The sequence below is a fragment of the Scyliorhinus torazame genome, chromosome 6, assembly GCF_047496885.1.
Source record: "Scyliorhinus torazame isolate Kashiwa2021f chromosome 6, sScyTor2.1, whole genome shotgun sequence".
Classification (NCBI taxonomy): Eukaryota; Metazoa; Chordata; class Chondrichthyes; order Carcharhiniformes; family Scyliorhinidae; genus Scyliorhinus; species Scyliorhinus torazame.
In genome coordinates, this window is record NC_092712.1 from 224,896,684 (window position 1) to 224,919,709 (window position 23,026).

At 48.3% G+C, this 23,026-nt stretch overlaps 1 protein-coding gene across 1 annotated transcript in view; it reads left to right on the forward strand.

Moving 5' to 3' along the window:
* cfap90 (cilia and flagella associated protein 90) overlaps positions 1 to 19,234 on the forward strand; it is a 39,979-nt gene extending 20,745 nt beyond the window's left edge. Inside the window, exons 2-3 of the mRNA XM_072510207.1 lie at positions 3,126 to 3,242; positions 18,958 to 19,234. Coding sequence (XP_072366308.1) covers positions 3,126 to 3,242; positions 18,958 to 19,110 — 270 coding nt within the window. The 3' untranslated portion in view covers positions 19,111 to 19,234. The remainder of the gene's footprint in view (positions 1 to 3,125; positions 3,243 to 18,957) is intronic.
* The last annotated feature ends 3,792 nt before the right edge of the window (positions 19,235 to 23,026 follow it).

Consider the following 23,026-nt stretch of genomic DNA (forward strand, 5'->3'; position numbering starts at 1 on the left):
ATAAATACAAACGTCTCTATATCTGCCATATCACCTCATTCATAATAATAAAGAACTCTGAGGTTACCCTTCGGTTTCCTCTTTACTCCAGGCCAAAGAGCCTGTTCAATCTTTCCTGATGGATACAACCTCTTCTTTCATTCTAGCAAGTGGTTTGGTACGGCCTCTATTATCTTTATTACCTTATTATAATGTGGAAACCATAACTGTTCACTACATGTCAAGTGACCTAACCAAGGTTCTTTGCAAATTTAACATTATTTCTTTATTTTTCAATTTTGTCTCTCTAGAAATGAACTCTAGTCCTTTGTTTGCATTTTCATAGCTTTATGAACCTGCAGTGCTACTTTTAGTGATTTGTGTTTCTGTATTGCCAAATACCCGTTGCTCTACCTAGCTTAAACATTTATTTTCCAAGCAGCATGTGGCCTCCTTATTCCTTGTTCTTCTAACCACACTTTGAATTTCCTTGCGAATTGCAGGCCGATCCTGGAAGTTTATTACTGTTTCTTTTATTTTGACACATTCCTTTCTGCATTCACTGCACCTCCCCAATTCAGTGTTGTCTATAAGTTTTGAAATTGTACCAGGGGTTTGACTCTCTCCAAGTTTGAAAAGTTTTTTCAGTAACCTTACGCTTTTTATCCTCTACCAATGTCATGTCCATCATGTTAATCTCTCTGGCAAATATTTCTGTCATTTCGCTATGATTATCTTTTACTCGATCATAGAATTTACAGCGCACAAGACCATTCAACCCATCGAGTCTGCACTGGCCCTTGGAAAGAGCACCCTACTTAAGCCCCATGCCTCCACCCTATCCCCTTTATCCCTGTAACCCAGTAACCCCACCTAACCTTTTGGACACTAAGGGCCATTTAGAATGGCCAATCCACCTAACTTGCACATCTTTGTGGGAGGAAACCGGAGGACCCGGAGGAAACCCATGCACACATAGGGAGAATGTGCAGACTCCACACAGACAGTGACCCAAGCCGGGAATCGAACCTGGGATCCTGGAGCTGTGAAGCAACTGTACTTTAGGTCCGGTGACCTCTCCACTACCTTTCCTCTTAGGACTCTCCTCCGAAACCCCGATCGCTCCATTCACACCCCTCCCTCCCCTGCTTTCCCTATCCTCCCCTTCCTGGAATATCCTGAATTTGCCTGGACCTCTAGTGCCTGAAATTAGTCTCAGGCTGCCTCCTGCATTTCTCCTTCTATCCAATGCAGCGCTTTCGCTGCAGGGACTGGATTGCTGCCAGCCAATCAGATTGGTCAGCAACTCTCTAAGGTGGGCTTACTCACATGTGAGGGGTGGAGGCCCCGCCTACAGCTACTTATCCAAGGGTGAAATGTCTGCGGGACACTCAAAGTCAATGAGGAAGCGAGACCCTACCATCTGAAAACATTCAGGTCCACGTCCCATCGTCCATCACCTCATTCTCACTGACTATATTGGTTCCCAATGTCTTAGTGCTTACCATTTAAATGTCTCATGCTTTTATTTAATGCCAGTCATAGCATTAACCATCTCTATCTCTAGCCTCCTATCTTTATCCTTGCAAACTCTATGGTCTTCTTACTGTGGCGTCTTGTGCATCACAACTCTGTCTGCCCCATTCGTGAACTCTATCAATGGCTGCCAAGCCTTCAGTTACCGAGATCAGAAATGCCCTCCCTAAACTCTTCTGCTTCTGTAGCTTCCATTCCTTTAAGACAACCTATAAAATCTATCTCTTTTATCAATCATTTTGTCACCGGTCATTATCTCTCCTTGAGCTTACCATCCATTTTCTCTCTGCCTTTTTGAAGTAACTTGGGAAGACTTCCTATGTTAAAAGTGCAATTCAAAGACAAGGGGCGAGATTCTCTCAGCCCAGGGCTGAGAATCTCCGCAGAGCGGAGAATCGGCGCCATTGGCGCCAGCGAGGTTGGCGCAGCGCCGGTCGGGGGCCGCTCTACTCGGCCGGCCTGCCGATTCTTGGCCCGGGATAGGTCGAGCGGCCATAGTAAAAACACCGAGTCCCGCTGGCGCCATCCACACCTGCTCTCAGCCGGCGGGAATTCGGCATGGAGGGGTCGGGGGGGTGTCGGGGAAGGCAGCCTGTGGGGGGGGAGGGGGTGTCCGAGCCGGGGGGGGGGCGGCTCCGATCGGCGGGCCGGCCTCTCAGGCTGGCGGCCTCCTTTCTTCCACGCTGGCCCCTGTGGTCCTGCGCCATGTTGCGTCGGGGCCGGTGGGTTGAAGGAAGCCACTGCGCATGCGCGCGTTGCCGCTGTTGCCACTGCGCATGCGCACGTTGGCGCTGGTGCCACTGCCAGTTCGCGCTGGGATCAGCAGCTGGAGTGGCATGAACCGCTCCAGTGCCATGCTGGCCCCCTGTAGGGGCCAGAATTGCTGATCCTGAGGCCGCATTGACGCCGTCAAGGAATGTGACGGCGTTTTCGACAGCGTCAACACTTAGCCTCAGGATCGCAGAATCCCCCCCAAGTTCTTATTGGGAGAAATGATCTGAACCATACAGAGATGCAAGCAGAATGAAAAGGAATTTAGCCTGGATTTTCTTTGGAACTGCTTCTATCCTGCCACCAACATTTCTCTAAAAATGCAACACAGAACCCACTCATCTCTATATTTAGGGTTTGAGCTGCATTTCTGATGAAGTCACAGTGATAGAGCAGGCACAGCTCAAACAAAGTTCAAGGTCATGGAGAACCTCTGGGTGGGATTTTCTAGTCATTCATGCCGGTGGGACCTTCTGGCCCCGCTGACAGCGCTCCCCTGCCACGGGTTTCCCGATGGCGAGGGGTGCACTCAACAGGAAATCCTGTTGGCAATGGCGGGACAATGATGTCCTGCCGATGGTCAATGGCAGGCCACCTCCCGCCATCATGAAACGCCCGGCGGGTTGCCCGGTAAATCCTGCCCATAAAGTTAATAGTGGAAAACTAAAGGAGTAGTGTTTTTTATGAAGGAATGCATTTTTAAGTTTACATTTGTCCTTGAGAAATGCTGTGGAAAATCAATTGATAATTATATATATCCAGTGAACCAAATAATCTGAAGTGGTATTATACTGGAATGCAAGTTGAACACGTTTTTATATTGCTATTATTTCTTTTAGGAAGTATCCGTGCTGTTTTATGATCAAGTTTTTAAAGTACAACAAGGGTATAATAATAAGATTCATCGTGATGATCGAGAACGCAGCTACGGCCAAGGTTTTAATGTGAATGCTGAGGTAGGTTACTAGCTTTTCAGGTAAAAATGAATGGTACAATGCCGATGAATAGATATCACCCAGCTAGCAGGATGGGGAATAAAAGATGTATTGCCCCTTTAAAAGATGGGGTGAGTATATAATGTTGTCTTGGTTAGAGCAACTCGGTTCTTCTCGTCACATCACCAGGAGCAATTTATTCTTTTGTTAAACTATGATGGAATTTTCATTATTTGCTCGCATTCATTCATGATTAAACTTGTTTTGAATAGTTTATAATGATTTTGAAAATTTGGTAAAAATTTATTTTGGCTTATTAAGAACACTGTTTCCTACTAACCCAACCAAAATCAGGCAGCTAGTGGGTCAATAGGGCAGAGGCTCTGCTGTTTTCCCCCCACATCAATTTCAACTACTAGCTGCCCCTTCCTTGAATTTTACTTCTTACTCACCTTGTTTTCAACTGACATGGACTTACCTGCACCCAAAAATGAGGGTGAGGGGGGATGGATTTCACACTCCAAGCCTTTAAAGGGTGCCATCAAAAGGCTTCTTCACCTTTTTGGCCGGTTGAGTGAAAATCAGTACTCTAAGATTGAGTAAAATGAAATAAATTATTTAACATTAAATTCTGCTCACATCAATGATTTAATGGAATTTGAAAATAGCCGTGTAAAGCTCCTAAGTACTCCTCTGATCATAGCACCTGAAATGACGAGAATGAGGCTCTTAGAAACATATCATTTTCCTACAGCTTTTGTGATTGAGACCATTAAAGCTAAGGGGCGGGATTCTCTGTTAGCTGACGTCAAAATCCAGGAAACGCGATTGGGCGGAGAATAGGTTCCAACACCAAAATCACGGCAGGCACTGATTTGATGCCAAATCCCAATTCTCCATCCCCTCGATACCGACGTCAATGCGGTCCAGAATGCACATACAGTAAAAACCGTTTGCAGATCATTAGCGGGCCTGTATTCTCCGGGGCCTCCGCGATTCTCCGCCTCCGATGGGCCGAGTTCCCGATGGAGCGGCTCACTTGTGCTTTTTTAAATCGTGAAACAGCGTCGTGGCTGCTGAGGGAAAAGAAGGGGTACGGAAAGTGTCCAACATCGCCATAGTTTGCTGACAGTTGTGCCATTGGCCGGAAGGGGGGCTTCTGCCAGTGCTGGGGGGAGTAGGGGAGCATGACCAGGTGGTGGACTGTGGGGTTGGGTGGACGGCACGGAGCTCTATTGCCACAGCTAGAAAGGCAACCATGCAGCTACACATGCCGCTCACAGCCCACTGTGAACTTAGGGCCATAGATCGTATGTGTGTCCCCTAGGCAACCTTCCTAGGTGCCCTCTGGCCCCAGCCCACCCATTAGCTCTGTGTGCACTTCAGCACAACCAGTGCCATCTTGTTGGCTGGGATGAGTGTGTGTGGAGATTGTAATTTGTACATACGGCTGCAGCTTGTCAGCCTCGAGTGTCAATCACAGACCCGGCAATTCCAGCACCATTTTTCATTTGAATCGATTGTGTTTCCTGTGGTGCCGGTTGCTGTCGTGAAAGTCCACAAATTCTGTACTGGTGTCAACACTCAATCTCAGAAACAGAGAATCGCGCCCAAGAAGACTCATGAATGGCCTGTTTCCTTGTAATTTAAACACACATTTAGAAACAAATTTACAAAATGCAGGTTGTACTACAGATATTATGCGATATGTTTTTACATCCAGTTAAATGCATTGTTATGACCAAGATGGGAGGAATGCACTGTCTGTCTCTAGTTCCACTACTCCACAGGTCCCAACATATATTTAAATGACATTTTAAACTAGCTACATAGCCAAATACATGCTAAGAATGTGACCACAGGTCTCTACAATAAACAATAAAATTCTTAGTTTGTTGTAAAACCAGATTTGTCAAGTCAAAAGGCAAAGCTTATTAACATACAGTATGAAATATGGAAGTATAAGTTTTCTTTCTAAAAAAACTTCACTCATACATAACACACACACAAACACATACACACAACACATGTACAAATAAAACACACAGACACAAAGTAATGATTCCATGGAAAACGGTAAATGGTGGACTCCTCGAAATGGCTTTTGGGTTATGTAGTTGATTTCTTGGCATTGGTTCAGGAAACAATAAATGTTTATGGGAGCGATGTTTGCAGACCTGTAGTAGCTGGAGGGGACTTACCAGTTACCAATGGAGAATAGGTTCAGGTACCATCAGGTCAGGGACTTTATTAAGAAGGGGGTGCTGTCGTTTCTAACGCTGCCAGTCTTGGTGCTGCAGGATAAGCTTCTGTCCAAAGATGAAATTGGGGAGAGCAAGGTTGCAGACATGTATGGGGAGCTGATGAAAACGAAGAGTTCTCCTGTGGACGAGGTCAGTCTCAAGTTGGGGGAGGAATTGGGAAGAGTGTTGTGGGCTGGAATGTGGAGGGGAGCTCTGCAGAGGGTGAATGCATCCTCTTTGTGTGCAATATTTAATTTAATTTAATTTAGAGCCCACCTGACGGTGTCCAAGATGAGTCGATTTTTCCAGGGTGGAGGATAGGTGTGGGTGGTGTGGCGAACCATGTACATCTGTTCTGGGCATATCCAAGGTTGAGGGGGTTTTTGGAGGGATTTTCAGATGTAATGTCAAAGAAAGATTCTGGGGGTTGAGGTAGCTCCAAGTCAATATTTGGAGTGTTGGAGAATCCGGGGGTACAGGTGGGGAGAGAGGCCGATGTCTTGGCCTTTGCCTCCCTGATAGCCCAGAGATTGGTTTTATTGTGCTGGTAGGACTCAGAACTGCTGAAGGCAGGGTTATGGGTGAGTGATTTGGCAGAGTGCCCCTGCATTTGGAAAAGATCAAGTTTGCCATTCGGGGGGTGGAAGCTGTTTGTCGGTTTCTTTAAGGGATATTGAGTTGTCAGCGGAGGCGGGGAGGTAGGGTTGTTTTATTTTTTATTTGGGGGGGGAAGTTTGGAAAGGGAGGCGGCTGCCGGGGTGGTAGCGAGGTGAGTGGGGGGTGTTGGTCGGGGGGGGGGGGGGAAGGGGGTGGTTTCAGGGATTCAGGGAGGGTGGGGCTCGTTACCTGTTGCCATGGTTGGCTTTTGTATTTTTGTGATTATGTAAATATTTAAAATGCCTTCAATAAAATGTTTTTTTTAAAAAAAGAGTATATTTGGGACAATTTCCTCAAACAATATGTTATAGATCCACTTCAGGATCAGGCTATTTTGAACCTGGAAATATATAATGAGGCAGGTTTAATAAACAATCTGAGTGAAAGATCCCTGAGGAAACAGTGAGCACAACATGGTAGAATTTAGCATTCAGTTTGAGAGTGAGAACCTTGGGTCAGAAACAACTGTGCTGAACTTAAATAGGGGTAATTACAAAGAAATGAGGGAAGAGTTGGCTGCAGTAGACTGGGAAAGGAGTTTAACAGAAAAGACAGTTGATCAGCAATGGCAGATGTTTATGAAAATAGTTCATGACTCACAACAAAGATAGATCGCTCCCAGTGTGGAAGAAGGATTCTAGCAAGGGGATATATCAACCATGGTTAACCAAGGAAATGAAGGATAGTATTAAACTTAAAGAAAAAACGTACAATGTGGCAAAGATCAGAGATAAACCAACGGATTGAGAGAGTTTTAAAAAAAATTAAAGATTATCAAAATATTATGAAGATGAGGGTAAACTAACAAGGAATATAAAAAAGGCAATAAGATTTTCTGTAAATATATAAAAAGGAAGAGAGAGGCCAAAGTAAACATGTGCCCATTAGAGAATGAGACTGGGGAAATAATAATGGGGAACCAGAAAATGAAAGGGGTGTTAGATAAATACTTTGTGTCAGTCTTCACGATGGAAAACACTAATGACAATCCACAAATATTAAATAATCAAGGGGTAAAATGAGGGGGGGAAACAAATACAATTACTATTACTAGAGAACATGTTTGGATTTGGATTTTGTTTATTGTCACCAAGATACAGTGAAAAATATTTTTCTGCGAGCAGCTCAACAGATCATTAAGTACATGAAAAGAAAAAGAAATAAAATAAATACATGATAGGACAACACAAGGTGTACAATGTAAAGATTAGAACAATTGTAAGATAAGTAAAAAGGGGATCTGTTAGGGAGAGCTCGCAGAGTCGCCATGCTCTGGCGCCATCTTGTGCGGGTACAAGGGAAACTGATGGGGCTAAAGGCCGGTAAATCCCCTGGACTTGATGGCTTGCATCCGAGGATATTAAAGGAAATGGCTACAGAGATAGTGGATACACTGGTAATAATCTTCGAATCCTTAAAGACCTTGAAGATTGGAAAACTGCCAGTGTAAAACCCTTATTCAAAAAGGAAGAGAGGCAAAAATGGGTAACAACTATAGGCTAGTTAGCTAAACATTTGTCATTGGGAAAATATTATTGTCCATTACAAAGGATGTAATATGCATTTATAAATAGATAACATAATTACGCAGAATAAGCATGGCTTCATGAAGGCAAAATTAGGCCCAATAAACTTATTAGAATTCTTTGAGGTGTTAACAAGCAGGATAGATAAAGGGGAACCAGTGGACGTAATGTACTTGGAGTTCCAAAAAGCTTTCAATAGGTACCGCATAAAATTTTGGCTACTTAATAAGACAAGAGTCCATGACATTGGGGGTAGTATATTAGCATGGATAGAGGATTGGCTAACTAATCAAAGAAGCGAGTTGGAATCAGTGGGGCATTTTCAGGATGGCAATCTAGCTCGTGGCTTGTCACACGGATCAGTGCTGGGGCCACAATTATTTCTAATAGAAATGCCTTGGACAAGGGGAGTGAATGTACTATTTCTAAGTTTGCGGATGACACAAAAAAGGTGGGAAGGTCGGTGGTGAGAATGACACAAAGAGGCTACAGAATGATACAGGCAAGTTAACTGAGTGGGCAAAAATTTGGCAGATGGAATATAATGTAGAAAAATATGAAGTTATGCACTTGGTCGGAAGAATAAAGGAGCTGAATATTATTTAAATGGCGAAGCCTGCAGAAAGCGGCAGCACAGAAGGATTTCCTTGTGCATAAATCACAAAAAGCTAGCATGCATTTTCAGTGGGTAATAGGGAAGGCAAATGGAATGTTGGCTTTATTTCAAAGGGAATGGAGTATGAAAGTTGGAAAGTCTTGCTAAAAGTATACAAGGCACAAGTTAGACTACACCTGCTGTACTGGAACACTTTAGGTCCCCTTATCTAAGGAAAGATATACTGGCATTGGAAGTAGTTTTCGGCACGGGCTTGGAGGGCCGAAGGGCCTGTTCCTGTGCTGTACATTTCTTTGTTCTTTGTTTGTAGTCCAGAGAAGGTTCACTGGGTTGAGCAGAGGTTGAGTAGGTTAGGCCAGGACCCATTGGAGTTTAGAAGAATGAGAGGCGACCTTATTGAGACATATAGAATTTTCTGGGGCCTTGGCAGGGTAGATGCTGAGAAGTTGTTTCCCCTTGTGGGAGAGTCTAAGGCCAAAGGGCATAACTTCAGGGTAAGGAGTTGCCCATTGAAGACAGCGATGAGGAAGAATTTCTTCTCTCAGAAGGTAGTGAATCTGTGGAATTCTTTACCGCAGAGTGCTGTAAAGGCTTGTCCGTTAAGTATGTTCAAGGCTCAGATGGACAAAATGGGTAAGTGGAATTGAGAATTGTCATACCAGTTTCAATGGTGGAGCAGATTGGATGGGCTGAATGGCCTATTTCTCCAATGACTTATGGTGTTATTGATGTCACAGACCTTTGAGTGTCATGTGAGTGCAGTTGATGGCACCCTGCACCTGTGGAACACACAGAGATATACACAAATTCCATTGATCTTGCCTCACCCCAGTCAAGATGGATGAGATTGTGTGTCTTCGTGAAGATTGTGTCTATCACCTCCTGGATGCACCTGTGTGCGGTGGCTTGTGAAATCCCACAGAGATCACCTGTGGAGCCATGGAATGAGCTCCTGGTGTATAAATTGAGTGCCGCAGTAACTTTCAGCGACACTGACAGTGGACACCCTCCAAGTCCCCGTAGTGCCAAATCCTGCAGCAACTGGTAGATGTGACCAATACGTTCCCTGGACTGGACATGTGTAGTCTTCTCTGACACTGGTTCTCAGACATCTCCAGGTACGTTAGGCACCATCGCAGACCCTGGGTCGAGTGAGGTGCCTCTGAGTGACAGCTCTCTGGGAACCATTCTCTGCGTGTAGAGCAGGCCCTGTCACCCCTTCCTCTTCATGATTCTGTTCCAGCTTTTGGTGAGCAGGTGCCTCTGCTGAGGTCTTCTCCTCTCCTGCCTATAAGCGAGAGGAATGACAGGTTCCATGTTCCTGATGGCTTCCACACTGCAGTATCAAAGACAAAGACTCAACCATTACCATTTGTCTCCAAAGGACCAGTCTATGTTCATTCATCATTTAAAGCTGCTTTTCAAAGCCCACAGAGTTATGTGCTGGCCACAACCAGTCCTTGGTTTGCTTACTGGTTTGGCAAGACCCCACAAAACCCTTGCTCCAACCACATGACCAAGATGTGATGCTTTTGGCTGCTTGACTGCATCCTGAGCTCTCATCTCCGGTGCAGGCATTATCTTAAGCTTCACTCCAAGGCCTTGCACTCAATTTCATCCATTGGGGACACCTGTCAACACACATCTCAGCACACAACCAAGGATTAGGAGCGCTATCCTCAGGTGGTGTGCCATTTCTTTTTTTTTAAAATATATTTATTAAGATTTTTTTGACAACACAATTTTTTCCCCTTACAAACAATAACCCCCCCCCCGTAACAAAATAACACAAAATCGCATTGAGCAAGATATATACATGGCAAAATGGTATATTTACATAGCTTTATACACTGGCTCTCGCCCGCACATGCCAGTTTCCCCCACCCTCCATGTTATCTCCCGCTCATCCATCCCCTCAAACAGTCTCTCGTCACCCCCCCCCCCCCCCCCCCCCCGGGTTGCTGCTGCTGACCGGCCTTCCTCTAACACTCCGCGAGGTAGTCTAGGAACGGTTGCCACCGCCTGTAGAACCCCTGCGCAGACCCTCTCAAGGCAAACTTAATCCTCTCCAACTTAATGAACCCGGCCATGTCGTTTATCCAGGCCTCCAGGCTAGGGGGCTTCGCCTCCTTCCACAATAACAAGATCCTTCGCCGCGCTACTAGGGACGCAAAGACCAGAATTCCGGCCTCTTTCGCCTCCTGCACTCCCGGCTCATGCACTACTCCGAATATTGCTAGCCCCCAGCTTGGCTTGACCCGGACTTTCACCACCTGAGATATTGCTCCCGCCACTCCCCTCCAGAACCCCTCCAGTGCAGGGCATGACCAAAACATGTGGACATGGTTCGCCGGACTCCCTGAACACCTTCCACATCTGTCCTCTACCCCAAAGAACCTACTCAACTTCGCCCCCGTCAAGTGCGCCCTGTGAACCACCTTAAATTGTATCAGGCTGAGCCTGGCACACGAGGAGGAGGAATTAACCCTACCTAGGGTATCAGCCCACAAACCTTCCTCGATCTCCTCCCCAGTTCCTCCTCCCATTTACCCTTCAACTCTTCTGCTAGGGCTTCCCCCTCTTCTTTCATCTCTTGGTGTATTGCCGAAACCTTGCCCTCCCCGACCCATACACCCGAGATCACCCTGTCTTGAATTTCTTGTGCCGGGAGCAACGGGAATTCCCTGACTTGTCGACTCATAAAAGCCCTCACCTGCATATATCTAAACGCATTTCCCGGGGGTAACTCAAACTTCTCCTCCAGTGCCCCTAGGCTCGCAAATGTCCCGTCAATGAACAGGTCCCCCATTCTTCTATTCCCCGCCCGATGCCAGGCCTGAAACCCCCCGTCCATCTTCCCCGGGACAAACCGGTGGTTACCCCTGATCGGGGACTACACCAAGGCTCCCACTGCACCCCTGTGCCGTCTCCACTGGCCCCAGATCCTTAATGCTGCCGCCACCACCGGGCTCGTGGTATACTTTGATGGCGAGAACGGCAGCGGTGCCATCACCAACGCCCCCAAGCTCGTTCCTTTACAGGACGCCATCTCCATCCTCTTCCATTCCGCCCCCTCTCCCTCCATAACCTACTTGCGGATCATCGCCACATTTGCTGCCCAGTAGTAGCTCCCTAGGTTTGGCAGCGCCAACCCTCCTCGGTCCCTACTGCGTTCCAGGAACCCTCTCCTTACCCTTGGGGTCTTATTCGCCCACACAAACCCCATAATACTCCTACTTACTCTCTTAAAAAAGCCCTTGGTGAAAAAGATGGGAAGGCACTGAAACACAAACAAAAACCTCGGAAGAACCACCATTTTGACCGACTGCACTCTACCCACCAACGAAAGCGGCAACATGTCCCATCTTTTGAAGTCTGCCTCCATTTGGTCCACCAACCTCATCAGATTCAATTTGTGTCGGGCCCCCCAACTCCTAGCTATCTGGATCCTCAGATACCGAAAACTCCCCGTCGCCCTCCTCAGCGGTAGGTCCCCTATCCCTCTTTCTTGGTCCCCTGCCTGTAATACACTCTTCCCTACATTGAGCTTATAGCCCGAGAACTCCCCAAACTCCCTCAGAGTCTGCATGACCTCCACCATCCCCTCCATTGGGTCCGCCACGTACAACAGCAGATCATCCGCGTATAGCGACACCCGATGCTCTTCTCCCCCGCGGACCACTCCCCTCCATTTATTAGACTCCCTCACTGATATGGCCAAGGGTTCGATCGCCAATGCAAACAACAGGGGGGACAGGGGGCACCCCTGCCTCATTCCTCGGTACAGCCGAAAGTACTCCGACCTCCGCCGGTTCGTCACCACACTCGCCACCGGGGCACTGTAAAGGAGCTTAACCCAGCTAATAAACCCTCCCCCGAACCCAAACCTACGTAACACCTCCCAGAGGTACTCCCACTCTACTCGGTCAAAGGCCTTTTCCGCGTCCATAGCTGCCACTATCTCCGCCTCTCCCTCCTCCGACGTCATCATTATCACGTTTAAGAGCCGCCGCACGTTAGTGTTTAATTGCCTGCCCTTTACGAATCCCGTCTGGTCCTCATGTATCACCCCCAGTACACAGTCCTCAATCCTCGTGGCCAGAACCTTTGCCAATAACTTAGCGTCCACATTGAGGAACGAAATCGGCCTGTACGATCCACATTGCAGTGGGTCCTTGTCTCGCTTCAGAATCAAGGAAATTGTCGCCTCCGACATTGTCGGGGGCAGGGTCCCCTCCTCTCTTGCCTCGTTAAAGGTCCTCACTAGTAGCGGGGCCAATAGGTCCGCATACTTTCTATAGAACACCACCGGGAACCCGTCCGGCCCTGGGGCCTTCCCCGCCTGCATACTCCCCAGACCCTTACTCAACTCCTCCAACCCGATTGGTGCCCCCAAACCAGCCGCCTCATGCACCTCCACCCTCGGGAACCACAGTTGGTCTAGGAATCTTCTCATCCCCTCTTCCCCCCCTGGGAGCTGGGATCTGTACAGCTCTTCATAGAAGGCCTTGAATACCTTGTTTATTTTCGTTGCACTCCGAACCGTGGCTCCCCCTCCATCTTTGATTCCCCCTATTTCCCTCTCTGCCGTCCTCTTTCGGAGCTGGTGTGCCAGCATCCGACTGGCCTTTTCCCCGTACTCGTAGGTCGCCCCCTGCGCCTTCCTCCACTGTGCCTCCGCCTTCCCCGTGGTCAACAGGTCAAACTCTGTCTGGAGCCTTCGCCTTTCCCCAAGTAATCTCTCCTCCGGGGCCTCTGCGTATCTCCTGTCCACTCGCAAAATCTCCCCCACTAACCTCTCCCTTTCCATGCCCTCTGTCTTCTCCCTATGAGCCCTGATGGAGATTAGCTCTCCCCTGATCACCGCCTTCAACGCCTCCCATACCACCCCCACTCGCACCTCCCCGTTGTCGTTGGCCTCCAAGTACCTTTCGATACACCCCCTCACCTTCCCACACACCACCTCATCTGCCAACAGACCCACGTCCAGCCGCCACAGTGGGCGTTGGTCCCTCTCCTCTCCCAGCCCCATTTCCACCCAGTGCGGGGCATGGTCCGAAACGGCTATGGCCGAATACTCCGTCTCCTCCACCCTCGGGATGAGCGCCCTGCCCAGAACAAAGAAATCTATCCGGGAGTAGGCCTTGTGCACGTGGAAAAAGAAAGAAAATTCCCTGGCCTGCGGTCTTACAAACCTCCATGGGTCCACTCTCCCCATCTGATCCATAAACCTCCTGAGCACCTTGGCAGCCGCCGGCCTCTTTCCCGTCCTTGATCTGGGGTGGTCCAGTGCTGGATCCAGCACTGTATTGAAGTCCCCTCCCATTATCAGTCCTCCTGCCTCCAGGTCCGGAATGTGCCCCAACATGCGCTTCATGAATCCAGCATCATCCCAGTTTGGGGCGTATACATTTACCAACACCACCCACGTCCCTTGCAACCTACCACTCACCATGACATATCTCCCTCAATTATCCACTACGATAGTCTTGGCCTCAAATGACACATGCTTTCCCACCAGAATTGCCACCCCTCTATTTTTCGCGTCCAGTCCCGAGTGAAATACCTGTCCTACCCATCCCCTTCTTAACCTGACCTGGTCTGCCACCTTCAGGTGTGTCTCTTGGAGCATAGCCATGTCTGCCTTCAGTCCCTTCAAGTGCGCGAACACTCGAGCCCTCTTCACCGGCCCATTCAGGCCACTCACGTTCCACGTTATCAGCCGGATTGGAAGGTTCCCCCCCCCCCCCCCGCCGCCAGCTAGCCATCTCCTTTTCTGGGCCACACCCGTGTCCGCGTCTCCCTCACCCTCCAGTCCCCCAGCCAGGGGACCTCCGTCCCGACCCCCTCTTCTGTGTCCCATTCCCTTTCGGCCAGTGCAGCAGCAACCCCCCCCCCCCCAACTAGACCCCTGTCTAGCTTTTTTGCTCCCCACATATCACTCCCGTAAGTCAGCTGACACCTGCTGACCCCGGCTTCCCCCGCCATCCCTTTGACCCCCCCATGTGGGAGTCTCCCCATCAATATACGTTCCTTCGTTCCCCTTCCCGCCTTTCTTCCCGCGCGCGGGAAAAGAACCCCGCGCTTTCCAAAGCCTGCCCCGCCCCCCTCTGGCGCAGCTCCTGTCGCGGCCTTGTCTCTCTCCCCCAGCCCATATAACATTCCCTGCGTGTGATTGACCCCCTATATACAACAACCATCGTACTTTAACCCTCAAACACCCCCCACCCTCACAAACCCTCAATTAGAGTCCAACTTTTCAGTTAGTATAAAGGCCCACGCCTCTTCGGGCGTTTCGAAGTAGTGGTGTTGGCCATTATGTGTAACCCACAGTCGCGCTGGCTGCAACATTCCAAATTTCACTCCTTTCCGATGCAGCACCGCTTTGGCCCGGTTGAAACCCGCTCTCTGCTTAGCGACCTCCGTGCTCCAGTCCGGGTATATTCTGATCTCTGCGTTGTCCCACTTGCTGCTCCGCTCCTTCTTGGCCCATCTCAGGACCCTCTCTCTGTCCGTAAACCGGTGAAATCTCACCACCATCGCCCTTGGCGGCTCATTTGCCTTGGGCTTCCACGCCAGCACTCGGTGATCCCCTTCCAGCTCCAGCAATCCCGGGGGGGCCTCCGCGCCCATCAGCGCCCCGATCATTGTACCCGCCTATGCCGCGGCATCAGCCCCCTCCACTCCTGGGAGACCCAGGATCCTCAGATTATTCCTCCTCGACCTGTTCTCCAGGTCTTCGAGTCTTCCCGCCCACGTCTTGTGTAGCGCCTCGTGCCGCTCCACTTTCACCGCCAGGCCCAAGAGCTCGTCCTCATTCTCACTCACTTTGTCCTGGATCTCCTGGATCTTCACCTCGTGGGCTTTCTGGGTTGCCCCCAGTCCTTCAATTAGTGCCAACATAGGTGCCACCATCTCCTTACGCAGCTCCTCGAAGCAGCGCTTGATGAATTCCTGCATCTCCCCTTTGTCCCCGGCCGTCGCCATTTTGCTTGTTTTCCCTCTCTTCTCCCGCTGCTCCAATGCCACTTTTTTGGCCGTTTCGCTGCGGGTCCTGTCCATACAAGTTAGTAGGGGACCTCTCTCCTCTCTTCCCCACGGGTTGGCTGTGAAAAAACGTTCCGTTGGGGCTCTTCTATCGAGCCCGAAAGTCCGTTTTCGCGGGAGCTGCCGAATCGTGCGGCTTAGCTCTGCATAGACGCAACCGGAAGTCCTGGTGTGCCATTTGTAAGACAATATAGTTGTTTGCTTAGTCAGGTAATGGTACAGTCACACTCTGGCAGTTATCGATTTCAGCAATCGGTGCGCCAAGCGTTAATAGCTGAGCAGCAATCAGCGGCACTGACACACATAAGTGCTGCTTCAATGGGAATAATTGTGTGACTACTTTGACTCTAAGCATGTAAATTGAGTTCAAGCTGAATGGTCTCCGCTTCAACAGGGTACTGATCAGTGACATGTTTTTCCATTATCCTTGCTCTTGTGAACATTGTGCCTCCAGAAGTAACCCCTCCCCCCCGCCCCCCTCCCCACCCCAGTGATTTTGTGGAACCGTCAGTTTGTGGTGACTGCCCACCCCGGTACGCTGAAGCCTATGCACCAAGCTTCCCTTCCCTCTGTACAGCCCTTCCAAGAAGATTGTGACCTAGGCTTCTCTTCTTCCTGCACAGTCTTTCCAAGACTTCTGTGACCTAGCAGCAGATGGCATCCTCCAAAACGTTGCTTTTCACACTTACTTGTGAACGACCCTGCCCGCCCCCTCCCCTAAGTCAATGATCCTACCCCCCTCCTCCCCCGAATCACCCTTGACTCACCCCACTGTCTTCTCTGGCTTGCCCCGCCCTCCACCCCCACCCATCTTCCCAGACTCATCTCCCAGGCCCATCCCTCTCCTCCCATGAGTCAACCCCCATACCCCTGGCTCAACATTCATCTCCCCCAGATCAACCCCTGTACCCTCTGACTCAATGCTTCGACTCAACCCTCATACCCCACTCTCCCTCCAAAGACATGTAGTTGCTTCACAAGCAGTGTGCTCACCTCCAAGTTCCCCTCAGAGTTCTGCTTGCCCGGTGGATACCTTTTGATAGCAATCGTGCTTCGCGCCGTTCTGACATCATGCCACCATTGTTAGATTTTTTTACGTGGGGATATGATTCCTTCATATGGACCTAATAATGAGATGCTAATATATTACAACAAGTTCCCTATGTTGAACGGCAGGAAATGAGGCCTGCCCCAACGGGGAGGGGGTGATCGTTCCCTGCTTTTGCATTGACGTGTAACGCGACTTTGGCCTTGCAATATTTTCCGCTCTCATTACCAAGCTTGCCTGTCTTGAACAGGAGTGGAAAATCCCAACCACTGCCTTTTCGTAATATACTTGTGGAAGAATTGTGGTGGTATTCACAAAGGTCCTTGTTCAGCCATCCCTTGTGACTATCGACCCATCCATGCCTTGACACAGAGTGTGCAGGAATATAAACCATTTAGTGACCCTGATATAGCAGACCATCTCATGAAATCTTTCAGTGCTGCACATCACACCAGATGGCAGGAAACAACAGCAGGGCTCAAATTCATTAATTCCAGTCGGAGGTGCTGGACCTTGATTCGCTATCACGGAGCAGACCAAAATTCACCTACATTAGTCACCCCTAACCAAGTTGCCATGTATTCCATATTCGGGGTGGACAATGAATGCTGTCCTAGCCAGCGACGCTTGCATCCCATGAACAAATAGAAAAAGGTAGCAAGGGCACCATTGAAAAAGAAATTAAAACACAACACATAACAAACCGAAAAAATCAACATCAGAAACATCCAGAACATAACAGTCCTGATCCCTTCAAGATCACAGAGCTGGGAAAAGTTTAAGGGGTCTGAAATGTGGCAAAGGAACAGGATATGACAGCATTGCACCAGAATTCCTGAAACAATGTGGCCCCCGTGCTCATGCCTAGCTGAATGAGTTCTACATAAGAATCATTAGCCCAAACTCACTCCCGAAGGTGTGGCATATGGCAAAAATCATTGCCATTCCAAAACCTGGAAAAGATTTCAAATTGGTGGCCAGCTATTCACTGATTCCAGTACATCTGTGTGCTTTAAGATCTCTGAGCATCTTATTCTGCAGCACATATCTCAGGAAATAGAGACTATCCTTAATGTTGACCAAACTGTTTCCGTAACACTCCAGACCTCAGCACTTGCCCCATTCTACTCTGCAGCAGACACTGTGCGAAGGTCATCATGTGCACACCAAGTTGACACTCAACTAAATGCAGCAGTGTGCATCATAAATTGAACTCTCTGTTCAACATCCCTCCCTGGTTTCCTGTTCTTGTAAACATCGCTCTGCTACATTTGCCAACTGATGAAAATTCACAAGCTGGTTGAAATATTTGTGTTGCATCTCATGTTCCACTCCATGAATACCTGTTCAAACCACCTACTACCAGCCTTCCACCTTGGCGCCCCATATGGAGAACCCTTCTTGAGCAAGATCTACTAGCAGACATCCTTTGGATCAAGTAGCAGGAAACACAGGAAGTCACTAGAAAGTTCCTTGTGACAAACTCCTCTGTCGAATGTTAGGCTTTGAATTGCCACGGCATCAGTGCTCCGTGCTAAATAGTTTTAGGGCAGACTATGGCCCTTGTGCAGCCAACCACCTCCTTTGGGGCCTCAGTACAAAGTAGGGCCCCTGTGCAGCCAACCTTTACCGCTGAGGATTCAGTACAAATGCCTTACACACTTGTGGAAAGGCACAAACAATGTTGCACATTACAGAGAAATGTCAGCAAATGTTCTGGAGGCTTTGGATTTGATGCACTATCAATTACCACAAAGACGAGAGTAGTGGAATAATCAAGGCTTTATTGAGCAACGATGTGCCTCCTGTAGCTGCCACCAGAATGGATGCAGCACCGGCGAGCACACACATTTATACGCCGCCTACTGGGTGGAGCCAGCAGGCAGGGATTTACCCTTGTACCTCTATTATACATATCTTACCATAATACATATAATACTGTTAGTGGTGACGACTACAGGCTTGGCTTCGATGGTTTGTATTTGAAAATCAATAACAACCTTCTAGGCTAATGCATGAATAATGTTTACTTGAGCTAAGAATGTTTGTGGAACTATACTCCAGCATATCATTGGGCGTCATTTTTATCTTCACCATCTGCGAAGCAATCTGTCAGAATGGATTGAATGGGACCTGTTCTGCAAATAGGTAGGTGATCTGTCAGATTAACATGCAGGAAAATTATTCCCGGTATGTTTAGCAAAGACAAGGAAATAATAGACAAGTATAATTTAAATAATTTTATCAAGAATGATTGTGTAGCAAATTGTATTTTTGTATCTCCTCTCCTTGGGCGAAGCCGAATTGTTTATTCAAAGCAGAAAAATGGTTTTCACTTTTCAAGCGTTACAAGCTGTTTTGAACTGAAAAATATAAATTAGTTTACTAAGTTAGTGCAGGAAATAAGAAAGATTTCAGATTTAGTTTTGTTTTCAATCTTCAGAGATTTCAGGAGTAAAATCCGAAATCTTATTACATGGAATGATAACTGTTAAGAAATGTATAGCTTGTTTTAAATAATAATTAGTTCAGGATCTCGTTCCGGATATATTAGCACTTTTAAAAACTTTTGCGTGATAACTATTCATCTGTCTTTCAGGAACAAACTCGAATAGTTCCAGTATTGACTTCATCACATTATGGTAAACGCCCACCACTTGAAGCACCAAATCGAACTTTTGTCAGAATTGCCCGAGTCCAAACAGAATTTTACAGAAGAAATGGCATTGCCAATTATTTGGAGGAGGATTAGTAATGACAAAGAAGAGTAAAGTCAGACTAATATGGTCTTCTTTCCTCTGCAATTTTAACATGTCCCTTTTTAAATCTAGATTTTGCTTTTTTAAAAAGAATTCTTGATTAAAAATTGAAACTCCGTTCAAGACTTTTTTTACACACACGGGGTAATCTCTTCACAGATGGGGAGGTCATCTGCAGGGAGGTATCATTCTATATACTATGGGCAAGCTTTTACGTTCAGTGGCAAAGGAATGTTGTCAGTCATTCTTATACCTATGTTTCCCGTACAGTTTTTGGGGCTTTTGCACTGTACGTTCATGTCAGCCAGCTAGTGTCGTCTACAGGGTATCAGAACTGAGAGTAGGGCAAGGGTCTGTATATTTCCTGAACTAATCAACTTGAAAAACCATTAAGGAGCACAGAGTTTGGTCCATAAGTTTCCATCATATTCACTGACAAATCAGGTGCAGCATGCAAAATAAAGAGAAAATATACTGAATTGAGAGAAAGAAATAAACGAAACAGTAAAACATTTTAAAAATTCACCAACAATAATTAAAATCTTTAAAAATGAGACTCCACACTTGTTGAAGTTGCCAGAGAGCCTATTTGCCCATGAAGCGAGTGTTTAAACTGGAATGGACACGCCCTTACATTTCCCGATGAGCTTCTCACTCGCTGGAAGTCTTCTGTCCTGCGGGTCGATGGTGGGAACCGGAACAGCAGGCCAGTAAATCCAGAGACTGGGGAAAAAAGTGAGACGGAGATTAACATAGTGCAGAGTAAGAGCAGATAGAGGGAAGCCGCATGGCTCAGTGGGACTGTAGGTCTGGTGTGCGTTTGGTTCAATGCAAGAAGTGTAACAGGTAAAACAAATGAACTGAGAGCCTGGATTACAGCATGGAACTATGATGTAATTACAATTATGGAGACATGTTTAAAGGAGGGTCAGGACTGGCAGCTTAACATTCTGGGATATCGTTTTAAATGGTACAGAAGGGGAAACAAGAAGGGCTGCATGGTGGCACAGTGATTAGCACTGCTGCCTCCCAGCTTCAGGGTCCCAGGTTCAATTCTGGCCTCAGGTTACTGTCTGTCTGGAGTTTGCACTTTCTCCCCGTGTTGGCAGCATGGTAGCACAAGTGGCTAGCACTGTGGCTTCACAGCGCCAGGATCCCAGGTACGATTCCCCGCTGGGACACTGTCTGTGTGGAGTCTGCACGTTCTCCCCGTATCTGCGTGGGTTTCCTCCGGGTGCTCCGGTTTCCTCCCACAGTCCAAAGACGTGCAGGTTAGGTGGATTGGCCATGCTAAATTTCCCTTAGTGTCCAAAAAGGTTAGGAGGGGTTATTGGGTTACGGGGATAGGATGGAAGTGAGGGCTTAAGTGGGTCGGTGCAGACTCAATGGGCCAAATGGCCTCCTTCTGCACTGTACGTTCTATGCATGGGTTTCCTCCGCGTGCTCTGGTTTCCTCCCACTGTCCAAAGAAGTGCAGGTTAGGTGGATTGGCCATGCTAAATTGCCCTTAGTCTCCAAAAGGTTAGGTGGGGTGACTAGGTTACGGGATTAGGGTGGAGGTGTAGGCTTAAGTAGGGTTCTCTTTCCAAGGACCGGTGCAGACTCGATGGGCCGAACGGCCTCCTGTACTGTAAATTCTATGATTCTATGAAAAAAGGCGAAGGAGTTGCATTGCTGATTAGGGAGCAGATCACAGCTGTGTTGAGGGAGGACATATTGGAGGGATCTTGTAGTGAGGCATTATGGGTGGAGCTCAGGGATAAGGAGGGTGAAATCACAATGTTGGGAATGTACTATAGACCTCCCAACAACCCGCAGGAGTCAGAGGAGCAGTTGTCTAGTCAGATACTGAAAAGGTGTGAAAAAAGCAGCAGTAGTTGTGATGGGCGATTTTAACCTTCCCCATATTGATTGGATATCCCTTACAGCCAGGGGCCCGAATGGAGAGCAACTTGTTAGATGCGTCCAGGAGGACTTTTTGAAACAGTATGTTGACAATCCAACTAGAGAGGGGTCATACTAGACTTGGTGTTGGGGAATGAGCCAGGCCAGGTGATCCATGTTTCAGTGGGGACTAGGTGTCATTCCATCAAAGACACGTTTCTCATGGAACCCAACAAAGATCTTTGGGAGAGATGGGCCTAGAGGAGATCCCATGGCAACACCAAAATGTCAATGGCTTGTTCAGTGCACATATGTGTCAGTAGATGGTTTTAGTTGTAGCACCTGTCTGCACCTGGGACTGAGTGGTGGATGAGCATCAGGAACCACCTGTTCAGGGTACGACCCTTATCTCCCAGCAGGCATCTACAGCGTCTGGATGTTAGTTTGAAGATGGGTAGCACTTGGAACTCTCAAAGAATATTAACATCATGACAGATGCCTAGAAACCAAGCTTAAGTTGCAAGATGCACTTCCAGACCAGCTGGTCATTCACTGAGTGAAATCCTTTTCTGTTCAGGAATCTAATTGGCTGGTTTTGCCATTTTGCTGTTTGCATGGGTCCAATTGATGATCCACTGGATCTGGGGTAGTCTCTTGCAGGTAAAGAAGATATTGGGCTGGATTCTTCCATGTCCGGCCCGCCGCAACATCACCACAGGCGGGACGCGGTCCATGTCAAGGTCCATTGACATCGGGCAGGAATTTCCAGTCACCGGGCGGTCACGGCCGGAGAATCCTGCCCAATGCGTTTTGATGCCAGTGATGGTCCATGTGTCCAAAAGTAAATGTAGCCTCCCACCTTCTGGAAGAAGGCATCTGTCACCTGCCTGATTGCATGATATGCAGCCAACTGCAAGATGCCACTCAGGTCCACAATTAATACCTGGAATGACCTGAAAAATGTATCCCATTGGAAACATTGACAGCCGCTAGTGTAGGGGCTTCATGGGGGCTCTAGGGCACCGGAGCACAAATGTCCAAAACCATCTGCCTGGATAGGCACCGTCATCTATAGCACTAGCGCTCTCTCATTTAACTCTTGGGTACTACACCATGTCTTGGGTAGCACCTTCTTCCACTAACACGTCCCCGCTATGCTGCCCTGGCCTCCCACTCCTGATCAGGAGAATGCATCTTCTGAAACACCTCGCTATTCTGTCCAATGTCAGAGTGTTCTGCCCCCATCTCTAAACCCCTCCCTGATGTTCATTGATTCACCAAGACTTTGTCTCCCCACCTCTGCCCAAGTGGTGCCAGGAGTCTCATGTCCCTCTCAAGAGTCCAATGACTTACTGATCACAGATCCAAGCCTTGCACCACTAGCAAAGCCAACTCTCTGAGTTGTTGAGTGAAATCTCCCATTTCTTACCAACCGTCGAGCAGTGCATTCATTCACAGTGATGGCTCTCTGCTGTGTTCCCAACAGCTGCCACATAACATGTTACGTCCCATTTGCATTTATTTACATGCTCCCACTGGGGTCAGGTGTGGAACTCACTTGCGCCGCCAGCATGGGTTCGGAGCATGGGGCTGGGTTCTCTGTTTTGGAGATTAAGTCCCCACGCTGGCGTGAAAACGTTGGTGAGAACAGGAAAACTGGCGCAGAATGGCCACCGATTCTCCGTTTTGCTGGGGGCTAGCAGGGAGGCAGCGTAGAGCTCGCAGCTCGAGCTGCCGATATAGCCCTGAGCATTTCCGGTTCCGTGGCCTTGCATGTGCACGGCGGCGGCCTGCAGCGGTCACGCTGGGCTCCATGGCGGACTCAGCCTGCGGACCTGGACCGCAAAAGTAATGCCCCCCCTTCGGCCACTCACACACCTCGGACCGCCTGCCCACAGTGCCTCCAGCCCTGAATGAAGCCCCCCCCCACCCATGGATCGGACCTCCCCCGACTGTGGCGGCGCCGGAACTGAGTCCGCACCCACCATGCGGTGTGAGCACACGTAACCCACGTCGTCGGGAACT